At 31.2% G+C, this 18,764-nt stretch overlaps 1 protein-coding gene across 1 annotated transcript; it reads left to right on the top strand.

Annotated features, from left to right (window-relative positions):
* The first annotated feature begins 11,450 nt into the window (after positions 1-11,450).
* LOC127076409 (probable sugar phosphate/phosphate translocator At1g06470) lies at positions 11,451-16,729 on the top strand. Its single transcript, XM_051018057.1, has 12 exons — positions 11,451-11,628; positions 11,834-12,513; positions 12,603-12,772; positions 13,269-13,354; positions 13,492-13,541; positions 14,934-15,001; positions 15,252-15,352; positions 15,549-15,561; positions 15,706-15,890; positions 15,958-16,044; positions 16,146-16,240; positions 16,362-16,729. The coding sequence occupies exons 2-12, from the start codon at positions 11,960-11,962 to the stop codon at positions 16,477-16,479; spliced, it is 1,527 nt and encodes a 508-aa protein (XP_050874014.1). The 5' UTR covers positions 11,451-11,628; positions 11,834-11,959; the 3' UTR covers positions 16,480-16,729.
* Positions 16,730-18,764: the final 2,035 nt, after the last annotated feature.

Genomic DNA, 18,764 nt, shown 5'->3' with positions numbered 1-18,764 from the left:
AGCAAAAAAAGAGGGTAAACCCTATGAGGCAAAGGCAACGTCAATATGCCCATGAACCTTTTAGAACAATGAGATATTTTATACATGTTGATCCTCAAACCAAACAGAGCTTTTAACAGGCTGAGCTGAAAAAACAAATAGAGATTTTAACTGGTCGGTCTCAAGAACCAAATAGATATTTTAAAAGGTTAATCTACATAACTAAACAAGATAAGTTATCGAGAGAATTACACCCTTGAATAAGAACAAAAGCAACACCACACTAGTACAATTAAACTCTCACCGGTATTATTCATCCTTTTTGGCACTAAAGAAACTTTAGATAAGAATAACAAAATAGAGAATAAGAGAGTAAAAAAATAGTATAGTATAGTTTCAATTTAGAAATCTGGTGTAAAATAAAGTGAGAAGAAGCCTTATATTTGTAAGAGAATATTTGACTCAAAAAGGAAAAAGATCCGCGAGCCTTTTTAATAATATAATTGATTAACCCTAGATCTTAATCAATTAGATAAGCTAAATAAGGAATGCCTTTAAAATCCACCGTCACTAATTGATTAGAGGCCTACATACAGGATTTAGAGGCGTTACAAAATAGTTAATTGATTAACCCCAGTGTGTTAATCGATTAAATAATGTAAAAATGTAAAAATCCCTCCTAATTATTTATGCAAGTCATTAATCACTTAGGTATGTGCATAAAAGCATTCCCACACGTTTTTATCAAAAGAATAGGCTTTAAAACATTTTTAAGTGTGTATGTGAGCTGGCTTAGTATCTCAAGAGTTACTCTTATACATTTACATTACATTGATCACTTAGATACAAGACCTAGTGATATTTCACACTTCCTCTCTTTCACAACTTTGAAGCTTCAAGTTCCCATGTTTTATTCATCATTGACTTAGCACTTTATTTGGAACTTGATACTTCTAATTGATGAGACTTGATATAATTTCTTTGATAGACGCTATCATCATAGGTTGTTGGAGCATAGATCATCAAAGACTCCTCCAAATTCTATTTGACATTGGGTATTGTCATCATCAAAACTAGATATGGCAACATGGCGGGTCGATAATGGTTTTCATCTTCCCTAAATCAAAACATAAATCTCCAAACAATCCTTGTTCCTCATCCCAACGGGAACGGATAATTTAAACCCAAACATGTCCCAAACGGGTTCAGGTATTCCCGTCCCGCCACCATCCATTCACTGAAATCATTTTTAAAAAATAGAAATATTTTTTTTTTCAACATCAAATTACATTACAAATAATAAAATAAAACAATCTCAAAAAATTTCATAAATACATTTCAAATATTTTAAATAATAAATACAAATTCATATATCAAAACACTGACCACATATTTAATATTCTAAATTATCAAAAATAAATAATAAAGTATATAATGAAATAAACTGGATGGGTTCAAGGTGAGTACTATTGTCCCCATTACCCGACCCATCCCAATATTTTGTAATTGGGGAAAACCCAAGTCAAAGCGGGTTTTCTTCGTCAAATTAAGGGCAGGCTCCCACAGATGTGTGTTATATTGTCATGCCTAATCAAAATCCACCATAGTTATTTAACGGTTTTAGACAATTGTATCTGCAAGCACATAGATCCACATAAGTTACAACCTCTATTTATATGATTTATGTGATTTTGAAAACACCAAAAAAATTCCCGAAGTTCAAATTGGTCATGTCGGTCTCAGTTCGAAGAACATAGTTCTCTTGACAATACCATTCCCTCATCTCGTGTCTTCTTAGTACATATCCAATATAATTAAAAATTTAATTGTTTGACTTTGAACTACAATTGGAAATGTTTGATATTCTAAAAAATAAAGATGAAATTGAACTTGGGTAAGAACAAAGCTTGAAACAAAAATGGAGAAGAACACATCTTGAAACAAAAATAGGGGATATGAAGGTGGATTATTTTGGGGAATTGAGAGGAACCCTAGAAAAGACGAGATATTTATGATCTAAGAGGTTTGAAAGTGGAAGAATATGTTTTATTCACATTTGTTGACTCACTGTTGTAACAACCTAAACTCCAAACACTTAATTTATAAAACATACAGAATAAAATACTAAAAAAGGGTGCCATATTTCTCAGCATAACATTCTCCAATCACAATAGCATCGAAAAATAAACTTCAACATAACTCCTAGTGTCTCATAAATAGAAATCAACTTCATTTAATCATAAAATAGTTAATTCAACAACTCACAGAAAAACAGAATAAGGTATTCCCAACCCAATGTTACACTATTAGAGCGACGCGTGAAAAAATAAACAACGCAAAAGATAAATAAGGAATAGGGTCAACTATGCCATCCTCCAATACAAGCAACGACTAAAACACCTCAATCTCTACCTAAGTATAAACAACAGGCATAAAGAACAACACATAAACAAATAGGGAGTGAGAATAGATTCACATATGTTAACGATGCATAAAACAACAAGGATAATGCAATTAGCATAAATAATGAATCATACAATCCATCCACAACGATAATCATTCACAAATGCAATTATGCATGAATGTATTCATCAACTCTACTCCAATGCATGTGGTACCATAATTCAGATATTCAGAGGTGTGTCACTGAAGCATCCAACCCATCACTAGACCGAAATCCTACCCGTCACTGGACCTAAGTCCTAACTTATCACTGGACATAAGTCATACCTATCTCCAATATACATGATGCATGAATACTACACAAATATATGTAATACTCGTCTCAACCTCCAACTTGAATACTCATCACTAGTTCCTCTCGAACCTAAAACTCAGCATAAATCATCGCCAATGCAAGGCTACTTTAATGGTTCCACTGAACCGAAACATCTTAGCATAAACTCAACACCCTTCCTCTTCATGCGACATTCATCCTAAAATTAACACAATAATAAAAAAAATATAATTTCTCTTCAATACTCATCAAACAACATCAAACAAGATTAAATAACCATAAAAAATAGAAACTACTTGAAGAATCGAGTCAAACGACCCAAAATCGATCAAAATAAGGTCTGACGGTCAACCTTGCAAGCATTATAGTCATCACACTCACCCGTCATCATCTCCCATCAATCGCCCATCATTGCGTTGATGCCTGGGCAAGAGAGCATGTCTCTAAGGCTCTGACGGTCTGTCCATCGCCTTGCTGATGCCCGTCAGCGCGTCCCCAAGGAATGTCTTCCCCAGCTCAGTGACGGTTGGCCCTTCACAAAGGTGACGTCCTTCATCATTGTGCAGAATGCAAAAAATAGCATTTTTGCCATGACTACACCTCCAGACCTCCGATTTTGATTCCAAAGAACTCCATACGCACAATAAATCATCATACATCAATCATATAACATTTAACAAATAAATAACACACAAATTAATCATCTATATGACCAATTAGCCACAAAATCATCATTATGTTCATTAATTCAAAGCATATACACATGAACATTCAAACTCAGAATTGTGCATACCGATTCATACGAAAATTAGCAATCAACAGAGCACGTAAACAATAACATATCATAACAATCTAGAGAGGTTTTGCACAAACCATCTCAGGATTCAACAATTTCATCAATGAAGGAAAAAGGAAAAAGGAATCATTTCTATCCTTCATGCTTAAACACTCATATTATGAAGATTTCCCCTTTACCTCGAATTTATGGAAAAACTTTGAATCTACGACTATGAAGTCTCTTCTCCTACTGTTGCTCTTCTTAGTCTTTTCTCTTACTCTACTGACAACTTTTTTTCACCAAACAACTCCCTCACCATATTTACATTCTCTATTTAAATAAAAACTTATTTTTTTCTTAATTCTAATAATCCCCTCAACTCTTAATAATTCTATTCACCGTCTTAATTTTAATTAGTTTCTTTTTTTCTCCTCAAAACATAATTTCTCATTTTCTCTATCATTTTAAATAAATAAAAATTCTAATAATTTGTACTAAAATTCCAATCATCCTTAATAATACTAACAAAATAATGTAAGACATTCTAAACTCAATTAAAAATAAAATAATCAAAATAAGGGGTGTTATAACTGTAATCAATTATGTCAACTGAGTTGTCACATAAGCATAACCTAAAATTTTATTATTATTAAAGTTTAAAAAAAATACCAAATCGTGGCTTACAGAAATATTTTTGAGAGATTAAAAGTGTATTTATTAACTAAGGGATCAAAATAAAACCCTACATTAAATTAAGAGAATGCATGTCTAATTCAATCTAAAATACTACATATAAATTTTGATATGGAGAAGAGGGATCAATATTATTTAAAAATAAAATAAAAAGATTAATTTTGTGAATAAACCGTAAGAGGCAAAAAAAATGTAATATAACAAAGAAAAAATAATAAAATTTCTAACTTGAATTCGATAAAATATTATAACCTATTTATATATAAAAATTTGGTAATAAACTATTTTTAATTAGAAATTATTTTTCTATATTTTTTAGCTTAAATTTAAAGAGAGTAAAAAAAAAGTGATGCTTAATATTTTTCTATTAAAGTGAATAAAATTTTACTTGAGAAACTTACTTAAATATTTTATATCTCCATTAAAACATTCAATTTCACCACACAATTACTATCATGCATCTACTCGTTTAGTCCATGGAGTTAAATGCATGTGAATAATACTTTTCAAATAAATAAAACAAAAGCAGCAAACTAAACAAAAGTAAAAAGCTAGACTTGGAATACCTCAACTTACCAACCAACATAGAAAGCAAAGTCTTAACTTGAAATAAAAGCAAATGTGGATGGAAGGAGCATACCAACCAACATTCAATACTCAATAGTAGTTGTTTTTCTCACACACAAAAAAAACATTAATAGTTGTTATATACTTATTGTAAAAAAACGTAGTTATGTGCTAAATAAATAATTAAAAAGATTTTAATTTTTTTTCTAAAAAATAATATTTTAATTCATATACACATTCACACAATTTTAATGAATATTTTTATTAGTGAAAATTGAACTCGGTGTTCCAATATTTACCATATTCATACACACCAAATATTTGTGTTAGATCTATGATATATCATTTATATGAACATGAGAAGTTAATACTCCCTTCAAAATGAATTATAAAAATATATTAATTAAATTGTATATATTAAAAAAACTTAATTAGAGTTTTGCTCCTATTATTTTAACTCATAGTTTATTCAAAGAATTGACATTTCTATTTTAAATAAAACGTATTGAGTCCTTTTACAAAATTGATGATTTGTTATTTTTTTAATGATGTTCAATCTATATTTTTATTTTTAATGTTTTATAAAAAAATTATATAATAATTTATCACATTTTACATGTCATACATCATTTAAAACTTACACATCAATTTTAATTGAAAAGTTGTGAGAAAAACAAAATATATTTGATTTTGAAATAGAAGTATCGATTTTGTGAATGAGGAAAAATAAAGAGAATAAAAATGTAATTAAACATTAAATAAGTTAGTTAATCACATTTAACCAATGTAATCTCAACAATAATTGAAGCATATTGTCCAAATTACCCTCTTTAGTTTAATACATTTGACTCTTGAAAATATAAAAGAAATAATTAAATAATCAATATTTTATTTCCAATCTATAAGAATATGGAAAATATATAAAATTGTGCAAATTATAAGAGGGTTAAACTTACGAGTCATATCATAAAGTCATGGAAAAAAATGATTGAACATAGCCTAAAAAAAGAGATTCAAGTCACTCATTATTAATTTGGTTTTAGGCATGAGATATCGACTATGGAAGCGGTCTATCTACTACGACGTATGGTTGAGTAGTATCAAATAGATCAACAAAAATACTTTTAGTTTTGTTAATTTGGAGAAGATGTTTGATAGAATGTCAAAAGAAAATTTGTTGAAAGCGCGGAGAAGAAAGATGTTAGGATTGCATATATTTGAATTATTCAAAATATGTACAAGTAACGACCAGTGGACGGACATATGATGAAAAGACAAATAATTTTCCCATTATAATAAGTTTGCATAAATGTTCAACCGTAAGTCCCTAACTTTTTACTTTAATTTTAAATGGAACATATCCCAAAACTAGCACTGAGATGCATATTTTTTGAAATGATATAGGGCCAGTTTGTTTTGACTTTTTTTAAAAATGATTTTTATAGTGTTACAAAATTTAGTGTAAAAAAAATTTACAAAAAAACTTTTCATAAAAGCTTCAAATGAAAATTTGGTTTGAGTAGTTATTCTTAAAATGTTATTTTAGGTATTTCATCATTTTATCGAAACTTTTTTTGGATATCAAATTTTCAAAAAATCACTTAATTTTGAAACTATTTCAAATAGCTTTTCATAAAAATCATTTTTAAGATACAACTTTTTGAAAAAATAGTGATTTTGACTATGTTTTGATCTTCAATAATGTATATTTATGTTATAGAATGAATAATTCAATCTTTTAATTTATAGAAAACAAATTTAGAAAAACTTATAATATTTTGAAAAATATTTTTGTAGAATCCATTTTCAAAAATACAAAGAAAGAATCCATTTTTTTAAAGCTAAAACAAACTGGCCCATAGTCCTACTTGGGGAGTCAAAGGAGAACTTAAATGAGAGGTTGAGGACTTGGGGACCACTACGCCAAATAAGGGAAAAGATGGCGCGTTTTTTGGCCTATAACAGCGCTTTAAAACGCCCTCTAATCTGGCGCTGGCATAGGTAAAGACAGTGCTTTTTTCCTGGTGAAAGCGCTCTCTAAAGTGGCTCTTTAAGCCCTTTAAGGGCCACTTTAGAGGGCGCTTTTTAAAGAAAGTGCCCTCTAAAGTGGAAACTTTTAAGGGTTTAGAGGGCGCTTTTACTCGAAAGCGCCCTCTAAAGTGGAAATTTAAAGGGTTTAGAGGGCGCTTATTTTGGAAAGCGCCCTCTAAAGTGGGTGGTTATTTATTTATTTTTTTAAAAAGCGCTATATTTATTTATTTATTTTAGACAACCTGTATATTGAAGCAGTACACGTAAAACTGTATAATTTGAAGCCCTTTTTCACACATTGCATTCAACAAGCCTTATATACAACAATCCATACATATACAACAATCCACTGATATATAATCGTTTAACTTCTAAAGATTCTAAATATACAACCAATTCATAACTTAAAAAGAAATAAAACTAAGTAGCAAAAGCATCTCTGAGATGTATGTTTTTTTTGCTAGCCGCAGTCTTCTTAGCAACAACCTCTTTTTGTTCAATATCAATAGCATGAACCTAAAATATCATAAAATTAGTTAGGTGAAGTATAAGATCAAGAATTAACATTTTCTATGCATAAATATCATATAATTGTGTTTATACCTTTTTTTTGATGCAACTGACTCGATTTGTTGTAATAAAAGCCATTTTACCTGTAATAAAGAAAACAATTAAAATCATTTGACCTGTACCTTTTTCACTAAGTTCTCTTTCTTTTCTTGGTTGGAATATGTTCTACATGTCTCTTAACAACACGGACGGTTGGATTGATCCAAATACCCTCATTATGATCATTTCTAATATATGAATCATTTGATATAATATTCTCATCTTGATCATTTCTGGTAAACGATTCAATCTCAACATCAATATCACCTTGATCTCCAGTGTTTTCATCAATTACTTTGTTGGAAAAAAGAACTATAGACCATTTCGTACTTTTCGGATCATTGACATAGAACACTTGTCTAGCTTGAGAGGCTAGAATAAAAGACTCATCTTTGTATCCCACCCTATTAAGATCCACTTGCAAAAATCCTGACTTATCCATTCGAATGCCGTTATTATTTTCAACCCACTTGCAACCAAATATAGGAATCTGAAACTTCTCATAATCAAACACCCAAATGCGCTCGATAACACCAAAATACGACAGATTTGCAAATTTGGGGTTTAAGTCCTTCACACTTGATATGTGCATTGCTTCAGCTACCACGGTGACACCACTATTCTGCATAGTACTTTTATCATCTTGTTCTTTGGTATAAAATGTGTATCCATTAATCGCGTATGCGCTATAAGAAAAAACATGGAAACTTGGACCATATGTTAAGCATCTCAACCTTTCTGTTATTGAAGCGGGATCTGAATAATACTTTGAATAAATATGATCCTTAAACCAAGGTATAAAACATCGATTGTGCTCTCGTACTATCCAATTTTCATTTCTATTGGGATTTAAACCTCGGAGAACATCCTTGTGAATTTCAACATACGGCTCAACCTCATTCTCATTGTGCAGAACATACAAATGCACTTGATCCCGTTCGACCCTTGATACTGCCACGATTTTATTTCTAATTAGATTTTTTCCTTCTTTCTTTTCGACAAGCTGAGACTTGGGGAGTCCGATTGACTGAACATTAGACAAATATTCAGTACAAAACTCAATCGCTTCTTCAACAATGTATCTTTCAACCATACAACCTTCTGGTCGACTTCGGTTCTTCACGTACCCTTTTAATATTTTCATATAACGTTCAACAGGGTACATCCATCTCATATAAGCTGGTCCACACAATTGTGTCTCTTTCACAAGATGAACAACTAGATGTACCATTATGTCAAAAAATGATGGAGGAAAAAACATTTCAAGCTCACACAATTTCGCTTTATTGAGTTAGTCTCTGTGCAGGGCATTCATGTCTCCAACAACAACCCAAAACCAAAACAATTTTGGTTTATTGAGTTAGTTTCTCAACATTTTCAGATATCTCTGACTTCAATAGCATGAGAATGTATGAACCATGCATTAAGCATTAGTGGTATGCACTAATTTGTAGCATAGTTATATATCATCATATAGTTTTTACAAAAGATAAACATTGACTAGAAAATATATATGTAGAATTGTATAATGGTCTAACTGAAAGCTAACAGAAGAATAGTCGACTCTAATTTACTCTATCAAATAACATTCATACCTAAACTTCTTAAGTTACTAGCTACGCTATGTATGCTAGAATAAATACACTCATAAGCTGCATAGTGTACCTTTGATTGGTAGAAGGTGTTTTAGATATTGCTGCCTCCTTTTTCTACATCGAGAAACAAATGGAACAGTTGGTGAAATTTAACCCATAATGCCTAGTCTCCATTGCTAGCATTGCAACACAATAATTATTGTTGAGAATACTCAATAAATGTATGAACCAAGAAAAATGAAACCAAAAATGAACAATAGCGAACGTCAGAAGAGAAACCAAGTAATATGAAGATTAGAAAAATACCTATGGTGTCAAAATCGAACAGCTAACAACGAATTAATAGAAGGAGGAAACGTCGTAGATCTAACAGAGGTGGAAGGAGAACGCCTTAGAAGTAGCGAAAATCGTAGCAGTGAGAACCCTAACGTGAAAAAGAACGAAAATAACAGAGAGTGAAATAACAAAACGCGCAGTATGTTATAATTTTAATGTTTACTAAAGGGGACCTTAGAGGGCGCTTGTGGAAAAAAAGCGCCCTCTAAAGGGGGCCTAAGAGGGCGCTTATGAAAGCGCTCTCTAAGGCTTTCCAAAAGCGCTTTATAAACTGGAAATGCACATGGACTTATAGAGCGCTTTTTTAAAAGCGCCCTCTAAGGGTAACCTTAGAGGGCGCTTTCTAAAAAGCGCCCTGTATTGTTGTCCCTCTATCTCCTCCTTATTTTTTCGCTTCACCTTAGAGTGCGCTTTATTACAAAAGCGCCCTCTAAAGTGCGTTGTCTATTCCAGTTGTTCGCTCCTTATTTTTTCGCTTCACTTTAGAGTGCGCTTTTGTAATAAAGCGCCCTCTAAGGTGCGCTGTCTATTTCAGTTTTTGGCGTAGTGGGCGGGCTTTAGAAACACATGAACTTCACCTAAGAAGAAGTAAAACGAAGTATATGGAATGTAAGATCAACAAAAGGAGAAGTGTTTCCAATTTAGAGGTAAAAGTTGAAGACCATATCACCCAACATGTCACTCTATTTAAATATCTTAGGTCTATAATTTAAAATGATGAAGAAATAGAAGGAGATGTAAGCCATCAAATTCAAGCTGGATGACTGAAATGGAGAATGACTTCAAGACTTTATGTGACACAAATGTACCATTTAAATTAAAGAGAAAATTTTATCAGATTGCAATATGACTTGCGATATTTTACGCGGTAAAATGTTGAGTGATTAAGAATCAACACGAGAATAAAGTAAGTGTAATAGAGGTGAAGATGTTGTGTTGGATGTGTGGTAAGATTATATATGATAAGGTTATAAATGAAAATATTAGAGAGAGTATTGGGGTAACATCTATAATAGAAAAGATTGTGAAAAATCAACTTAAATGGTTTGAGCATGTAGAGAAAAGAATTGTAAATTATATGGTGAGAAGAGTATATCAGATGAAAAGAAGTCGAATAACTAGAGATAAAGAAAGACTTAGAAAAACTATAAAAGAAATTATTAAGAAAGATCTTGAGATTAACGATTAAATAAAAACATGAATCTAGATAGAATAATATGACGAAAATTGACTCATATAGTCGAACTTTAATGAAATAAAATTTAATTATTGTTGTAATAAATATTTTAGAGACAATAGTATTAAATAAAACATAAACGGTTAACATATTGATTTTGCTCATATTTCATTTTTGTGGGAGTGCGATTACATATTTATGCGTTTGAGATATTGGTGATGGTTTGATTTCGATTTTGATCAAATAAAATATCATATTTTATTCTATTATTTAAAATATTAATTTTAATTATAAGTTATTTAAACTTCATCTAACAAATATTGATGTCATAAATATATAAATGCGTGACTAACTGACTTCAAATATTTCATTCATTTTTTCTTTTTCTTTCATTTTGTTCTTCTAATAAAAGTATTTTTCTCACATTTTCTCACATTTGATTTAACAATTTACATTAATGTAAACAAATTTTGGAAAAAGAAATAATATATAATTAATAGTAAAATATATTTAATAATTTTTTTGAAGTACTCAAAAATATTAAATGCTCATTAAATGTTAAATCTAAAAAATTATAAAATAAATGATATAAATATTAAATCTAACAATTTATATTAATGTAAACAAATTTTGGAAAAAGAAATTATATATAATTATTAGTGAAATATATTTAATAATTTTTTTGAAGTATTCAAAAATATTAAATCTAAAAAATTATAAAATAAATGATACAAAATGGGGAACTAAGATGAGAGAATAAAAAAAAATTTGATTTACATTAATACTATTAAGTGTCATAGACATAATAAACACATGGTAAGAAACTTAAAAATACTTAAATTGAAAAATTATACATATTAAAAAAAATTAACTTTTTAAGAAAACCAATGCATAATTTATTAAGTCAAATTATTAATATTAATTAACCAAATGTTTTATCATATTATTATTACAATTTAAAAATATTAATGAAGAAAAGGTTGGTGATACACAAAATGCACTTTATGTGAGATTAAGGTTATTTCAGACTAATTCAATTCAATCCACCCCCAAGCTTCAGATCCGACTCACTCAGCTCAGATCTCTCTTTTCATCGTTCTCTCTCAATCATTCCATCCATCCCCAGGTTAATCTTTTCTTTCTTTCGCGTTTCATCAATTATTTCATCATGTAATAATCCAAAAATTGCATTTTTATATTCAAAGATTACATTTTTATATTCAAAGATTGTATTTTTATTGAGTTTCATCACGTTTATTGTGTGCTAACTGTTTTTACTTCAAACGGGTCATCATATATATACTGATTATTGGTTCTTATGAATTTAACAGTTTGTATACTAGCTGTGTTATAGATACAACCCAAGTGAATATTTTTGTTGTTGGAGTTTGTGACAATTGAAGATTTTGTTAAGAACAAGTTGGATGGAACATGGATATGAATTCTTACAGTAGGAGATGGTACACATTGAATTAGATTCAGAGATTTGTAACTTTAAAGATATTATTGTAGAAGATTTTGATAGTGAAAGGTTAGGATCTGGCATTCGTAGCATTCGTAGAGAGCTGTCGTTTTCGCGTTGGTGTGATGATGATAATGTTGTTGATGGTGGTGGTGAGGAAAGGGTTGTTTTGGATCGACAATTAGGTGATGAGGAAGACACTGTTTTTGAGTTACCTTTTGTTCAAAAGAATGAGGTGAAAGAAAGAGTTTTAGATAGAGAGAGATTCTCTTTTGATAAGTTACAGCAGGAAAGGAGTGTGCCGATAAACGGTGCTAGTGCAATGGATGATGATTCTGTTTATAGAAGAGGTAATGGATCTGATAAACACGTGCCTTTTGAAATTGAAGAGAGATCTGAAAGGGGAACAGTTGGCAGTGACTCCTATGTTTTGGGAGGTGGCGTTGGATCGCTTGATAGAGGCTCTGAAAATACTGTCTCTGTAGCAAATATCTTGAAGACGTTGTTTTTCGTACTTGTGTGGTACACTTTCAGTTTATTTTTGACCTTGTAAGCTCCTTTTTTCCTCCCCTTTTTAGTGTTGTTTGTGATGCAAATCCCTTTAAGCTTTGTCGCTTATTGTTATCTGTTTTAAACAGGTATAATAAAAGTTTGTTGGGAGATCATATGGGAAGGTTCCCGGCTCCTTTTTTAATGAATACTATCCACTTTTCAATGCAAGCTGTTTTATCGAAATTTATCACATGGTTTTGGGCTCATAAATTCGAGACTAATGTTGTCATGTCGTGGAGGGATTACTTTTTGCGAGGTAAATTTCGTTCTCGCTATTCTATGTTCAAACTCTATTGACTTTACCACGGTAATTAGGTAGGCAACGTTACTGTAACTCCCTATTACATTTTAGGTAATATTCTCTCATTATTTGTTACTTATTGAGTGGTATTGATGCAGAATATTCCGCATATAGTTTGTAATTTTTTGTGGCGATAGCTGTTCTGAATTAGTCTTTATTGTTCTAATTTTTTTACTCGGTTATTAAGACTCTAATGTAAATAGTAGGTTTTCGCTCTTATGCTTATGTGGTTCTGAATTACCATTTTCACTCAATTTATTTAGCGACATAAAATGATCTAACAATACATAGGTTGATTGGTTGTTGTACCATTTTCTGTTGTTTTTATGTCGTTCCTCTCTCTTGCTCACTGATCTTCTTCCCTGAAGCGCACTTTTATGCAACTTTATCACAACTTATTACATTAACTTTTATATCAACTAATGCCACAGATGGACTTTGCCTTTCACAGTTGTCCCGACTGCTCTTGGAACAGCTATGGATGTTAACTTGAGCAATGTATCTCTAGTTTTCATCTCTGTCACATTTGCTACAATGGTTTGTGGCATTCCTTCAATTTTCATTTAGAATGAAATGTTTTCTTTATGTAATGTTACATCAGAATTTGATTCTACATGTTCCCTCATACCTGACTGTTTTTCCCCTCCGTATTTACCTTTTCATTTATTTTGCAGTGTAAATCTGCTGCACCAATCTTTCTTCTCTTGTTTGCTTTTGTTTTCAGGTGAGTTTCCTTTCATCTTGTTTTTGTAATCACTCTGATTATGCGATTTCTTGAGACATTATCACTAGGATAATTCATGCGAGTAATTGATGCATTAAGGAAAACAAATTTTATGTTTTGAAGTCTTGCATAACTCAGAAAACAATCGATATTAAAATCTAATGCATTCTTAAATTATGTACACTGATTGCTGTTGTATACCACAATTGACTCCCAGCCCAACAAATTGTGCTGAGAAGTAAGACAATGCAATGCTTTTTACCAATATCACCGTGCCGCTGTTAATTTTTTTTTTAAAATTAAACAAAATTTAATAAGAGAGAAAGTAGGTAAAGTGCAACCAGGGGAGAATATATTACAGTAAGGCTACCTTGAATTAGTCGCTATTAATATCAGAATAGGAAACTTCATTGAGGCAACCAATCAAGAAGCTATACGCGATCTAAGAGTAAAGGAACATTCTTAAAGAAGAAAACATTCTACTTTAACCAAATGCTCCAAAGACTTTATACTAAACTGCAGGTTACAACAAAACCTTTGAAATGAACAATAAAGTTTCTCTAATGTTAAAAATTAAAATATATACCCAATTTTCATCAATGATGTCAAATATTCTATATCAAATATTAGATGCCAAACAATGCCATAATTGGTGCACTTTTGCTTACAAACTATAATATCTTAATACTACCTCGTCCCCTATATGTAACATTACCTATTTTCTTAATTGGTGCCCTATAATGCAGCAAGGCCACCAATTAAGGTAATGCACAAGAATTAAGAAAAAGTATTCTAACATGTATTTTAATTTGCTCCATTTAATTAGATGTATTTTATGAAACAGTCATTACTATATTTTGTAATTTGAAAATAACCTGATGACAAGGGATTTTTTTATTTTACAAATGGGTCTTACACAGTGTTATCAAATTGCGGCGCCATGACCGCTATGGCGGATATACATGGCGGTTTTTAGGCTCGTCGCAATGGTAAATATCGGCCGATATTGCGCGTTTTTCCACCATAATCTGCTATAACAGCGCCACAAAGCCGGCTGGTATGGCGGGATTTGGCTTTCCGCCACGGACTGCCATCCACCATCGACAATACTGGTCTTACATATAGGGACAGAAGAAGTATAACACATCCTATAATAATCTGACTCTACATCACCCTTTCACTTGATGCCACAAAATTGCCATTGTGAAAGTGCCTTATTTTAATTGATATTTCTGTTTCTTGGTATTATCTTTTTCATGTTGCTTTGTGATATTGGTTCTTGAATAACCATACATTCACATTTTTAAGTGTATATCTCTGGATGAATTTTAGTTGTGTTTATCTTTATCTGTTTTCTATCATTAAATTATAAACATTGGTTTGAATTGGAAGGTTGGAGACACCAAGTTTTAAACTATCAGGAATCATTTTAGTCATCTCCATTGGCATATTACTAACAGGTATTCACATCTTTGTTCACGTTACCGATAGTAATTTATCATTACAATGTACATTGATTTGCACTCAGGAATTCCAAACATCTAAGCCAGCATGGAACACGAGACAGAATTAAAGAAACTATAAAATGTTTCTAAAAAAAAGTGTGATCGAAATGTTATATGCTCATCTATCATGTTGTTCTTTCAATTTTTAAAAAAAACCTCAACTATATATGAAAATAGACTTAAATTTTATTTTGGTGTACTGCAGTTTCAAAAGAGACAGAATTTGAATTTTGGGGATTTGTACTTGTCATGCTTGCTGCTGTTATGTCCGGGTTTCGGTGGTGTATGACTCAGATCCTTTTGCAGGTATTATATATGCCTTTTCATTTTCGTAAATTATTGTATATTGTACCGATAGATGTCTATCTACGCATACACACCGAAGACATTTACGTTGTTATTTTTTCCTGCAATTGCTAATTGAACATTCTTGCTTCATTTTCTTGGGCTGGAACACGATTTTCGTTCTCTTGATGTGTGAACTGAAAAACAAATTGAAAAGAAAGAATCCTATGGTAAGTACCTCACGTAATCCCATGCAATAATTTATTTAGAACATCGGTGTTATTAGATTTATATGATATATATTCAGTATTCATTGAACAGTTTTACTTAAATAAGTTATCAATATATTTATATGCTTTTTCCAATGATTTCAGGTCTGAGAAATCCACTTACCCTGATGAGCAATGTAACTCCAGTAATGGCTGTCGCAACCGCACTTCTTTCTCTGGCATTAGATCCATGGGAAGAATTCCAAGAAAATGTGTACTTTGATACTCCATATCATATAAGTCGAAGTTGCTTGCTGATGTTCTTTGGTGGAACACTCGCCTTTTTCATGGTACGAGTCTATAAAATTTACTTACTTCTTACTTGACTTGCTTTAATCCTATTTTATCTTCTTGCAGGTACTAACAGAATATATTTTGGTGTCTGTAACTAGTGCCGTCACAGTCACAATAGCCGGGGTTGTTAAGGAGGCCGTCACCATATTGGTATCAATTCATATGTCTCTCTAATTTTATTAAATCTTGTTAGATTTATCTTGCTGACCATATTGAACTTAATGTTCTGGTTTCATGCTTTTTGTCTTTAGGTCGCAGTTTTATACTTTCATGATCAATTTACTTGGTTGAAAGGATTTGGCTTATTCACTATTATGATTGGTGTGAGTTTGTTTAATCTGTACAAGTAAGTATTTCACTTTAAGTAAACCATATTTATTTTATAATGTTGCTTTTGTTTATCGGAGCCATATGCGCGCATCAGAAATAGTGATACTTTGTTTGTTTTCGGTTTTATTTTATATCAGATACCAGAAGCTTCAGAAGGGTCATGCAGGTGACAATGAAGCAGAGCATCATACAAAAGATTCTTCAGCCAAATATGTTATTCTCGAGGAGATCGATGAACAAGATGGTGGAATTTAGACATCAATACAGGACACAAAATTATCGTCGCCATCTCATCACAACGCCGGTGGTTTCTTCAATTATGTCAGAATAAGTACTTAAAATTAATTACAGATTTTGGCATTCTTTTGAGTTGAGAAGATATATGTTGTAGATCACACTAGGTTGTTTATAAATAAATTTTCTTCATTTTTGCTTCCTAGTATTGTATTAAATTTTGTTCTTTTGGCAAAATTAAAATATACCAAGTGCAATTTTTGATTTGTTACCAATAGAGTAATTGATAATGGTTATTCTATTGTAACTTTTGCCGATATGATTGAAGATATGATTGAAACTATGAACTAAAGGGCGACTCTTTGTTCGTGTTCCTCATCTCTAATTACCAATAGAGTAATTATTAAGTTTTAATCTTTTTCTTACGAGATTGAATCTCTAACCATCTTAGAGAAAATATTATGGATTTTCACATAATATATTGAAGGTCCATCTTTATCATCTTTGGACGGTACTTCAGGAAAAAATTAAAAAAAAAACTTTCAGCATCATGACAATTCAACATGCATCTTATGCATCTTACGAAAGTATCTTGGTATTGTCTAAATAGTAGTTAGATTAAACTTAATTGTGATGATACTTATAAGATATCTTGCCACATGTTCAACAATCGATTTACTAGTATCTCTAGAAAATTTTGTAAATTTTGAGACTTTTAATCCCCTAGACAATTCAGTTTGCAAGATATAGTCAGACAATGTGGAATTAAAATTTTGTAAATTTTGAGACTTTTAATCCCCTAGACAATTCAGTTTGCAAGATATAGTCAGACAATGTGGAACTGTAATTTGGCCTATGAAGGTCAACGTTCACCCCAATTCGCGTCATAATTCTTTCGACAATGTCATCCAAATTGTTATCTCCTACCATACCAACATATCGAACCTGACGTATGACCTCGTCCGAGTTCTTGAGGGTTTCAACTCCGACCTCCTATTTGCCATGTCCATTCGGGGTTCATTTCGATTGACTTGGTTAATAGTAGGATATTTGTTGGGCAAACATATGGACCATCTCATGGTTACTTTCGTCCATCTGCTGCCTTAAAACTACTACAGAGTTTGTGGTGACATTGGGTATTTGTTGGGTAGAAAACTCCATCCCTGGGGGCGGATTGATTCGACTCATAGTATTAACAACAAATCTAGACCTTACACATGCGAAGACGTATTCACCACTGGGTCAGCAAATGTTGTGGTCGTATTATGTAAAGTTGTCATCATCAAAGTTGGCATGTCATATGGTTGTTCTTGACCATTTAAAGACATTGTAAATCCAGTCATATATGGCCTGAATGCGCTAGGCCCTATTAAATCCAGTCATACAGGAGATATTATTTACAAGATATATATATATATATATATATATATATATTATATATATATAATATATTATATATATATATATATATATATATAAATTTATATATATATATATATATATATATATATATATATATTAATTTATATATAATATTTAATTAATTATATAATATATATATATATATATATATATATATATATTATATATATATATATATATTAATTTATATATATATATATATATATATATATATTATATATATATATATATATATATCTATTAATTATATATATAATTATAACTAAATAATATATTTATAAATTATTAAAATATATTAATTTATATACATGTAAATATATAATATTATGTATATATTTATAAAATACACAAGATATATATATAAATATATATTAATTTATATTAATAAATACAATATATTTATATTAAAATAATACACAAAACAAATATTATAAAGTTTAATTAAAATACATTATTAATTTGGGATTTTTTACATATTATGCGGTCCCTGGTACGGTCCGCACGGGGGAGGTCTAACTACTTGTCTAGACGGCTCACGTGGTGGTGGTGCTTCCCTATTCCCACCCCTAGTCCTAACGCGTCCCCTTGCCCTTTGCCGTTGTGGTTGGGTCGAAGTCCCTTCAATGCTGTAGGAAAGGCGAGTGCCCTCTGCGCCCTCAAAGCTTTGTCTCGGTGGGACAAACTGACTCATGTTGGGTGCGCCCTCGAAATGTGGCCTTTGGTAGTTAAGGGTTGAATTAGGTTGGCTAAAGAACAATATCTGTTGTGGTGTGTAGTAGTCTTGTTGGTAATCCTCTTGTATACCTATGTCGCGGCTAAGTGGAAGAATGAAAGAGCCCGGGACATCGTCGTGATGGAAGTGTTGGGACTGTTGATGGTGGGGG

Source organism: Lathyrus oleraceus, chromosome 4 (genome assembly GCF_024323335.1).
Source record: "Lathyrus oleraceus cultivar Zhongwan6 chromosome 4, CAAS_Psat_ZW6_1.0, whole genome shotgun sequence".
NCBI classification, from domain to species: Eukaryota; Viridiplantae; Streptophyta; class Magnoliopsida; order Fabales; family Fabaceae; genus Lathyrus; species Lathyrus oleraceus.
The sequence above is the reverse complement of the archived record's forward strand: the minus strand, read 5'-3'. Positions and strand labels throughout refer to the sequence as shown.

Coding starts and splice junctions, on each gene's coding strand:
- LOC127076409 (XM_051018057.1), top strand. CDS start 11,960: ATGGTACACATTGAATTAGATTCAGAGATTTGTAACTTTAAAGATATT. Junction 13,355..13,491: donor CTGTCACATTTGCTACAATG/GTTTGTGGCATT, acceptor TTTATTTTGCAG/TGTAAATCTGCTGCACCAAT. Junction 16,045..16,145: donor AGGAGGCCGTCACCATATTG/GTATCAATTCAT, acceptor TTTTGTCTTTAG/GTCGCAGTTTTATACTTTCA.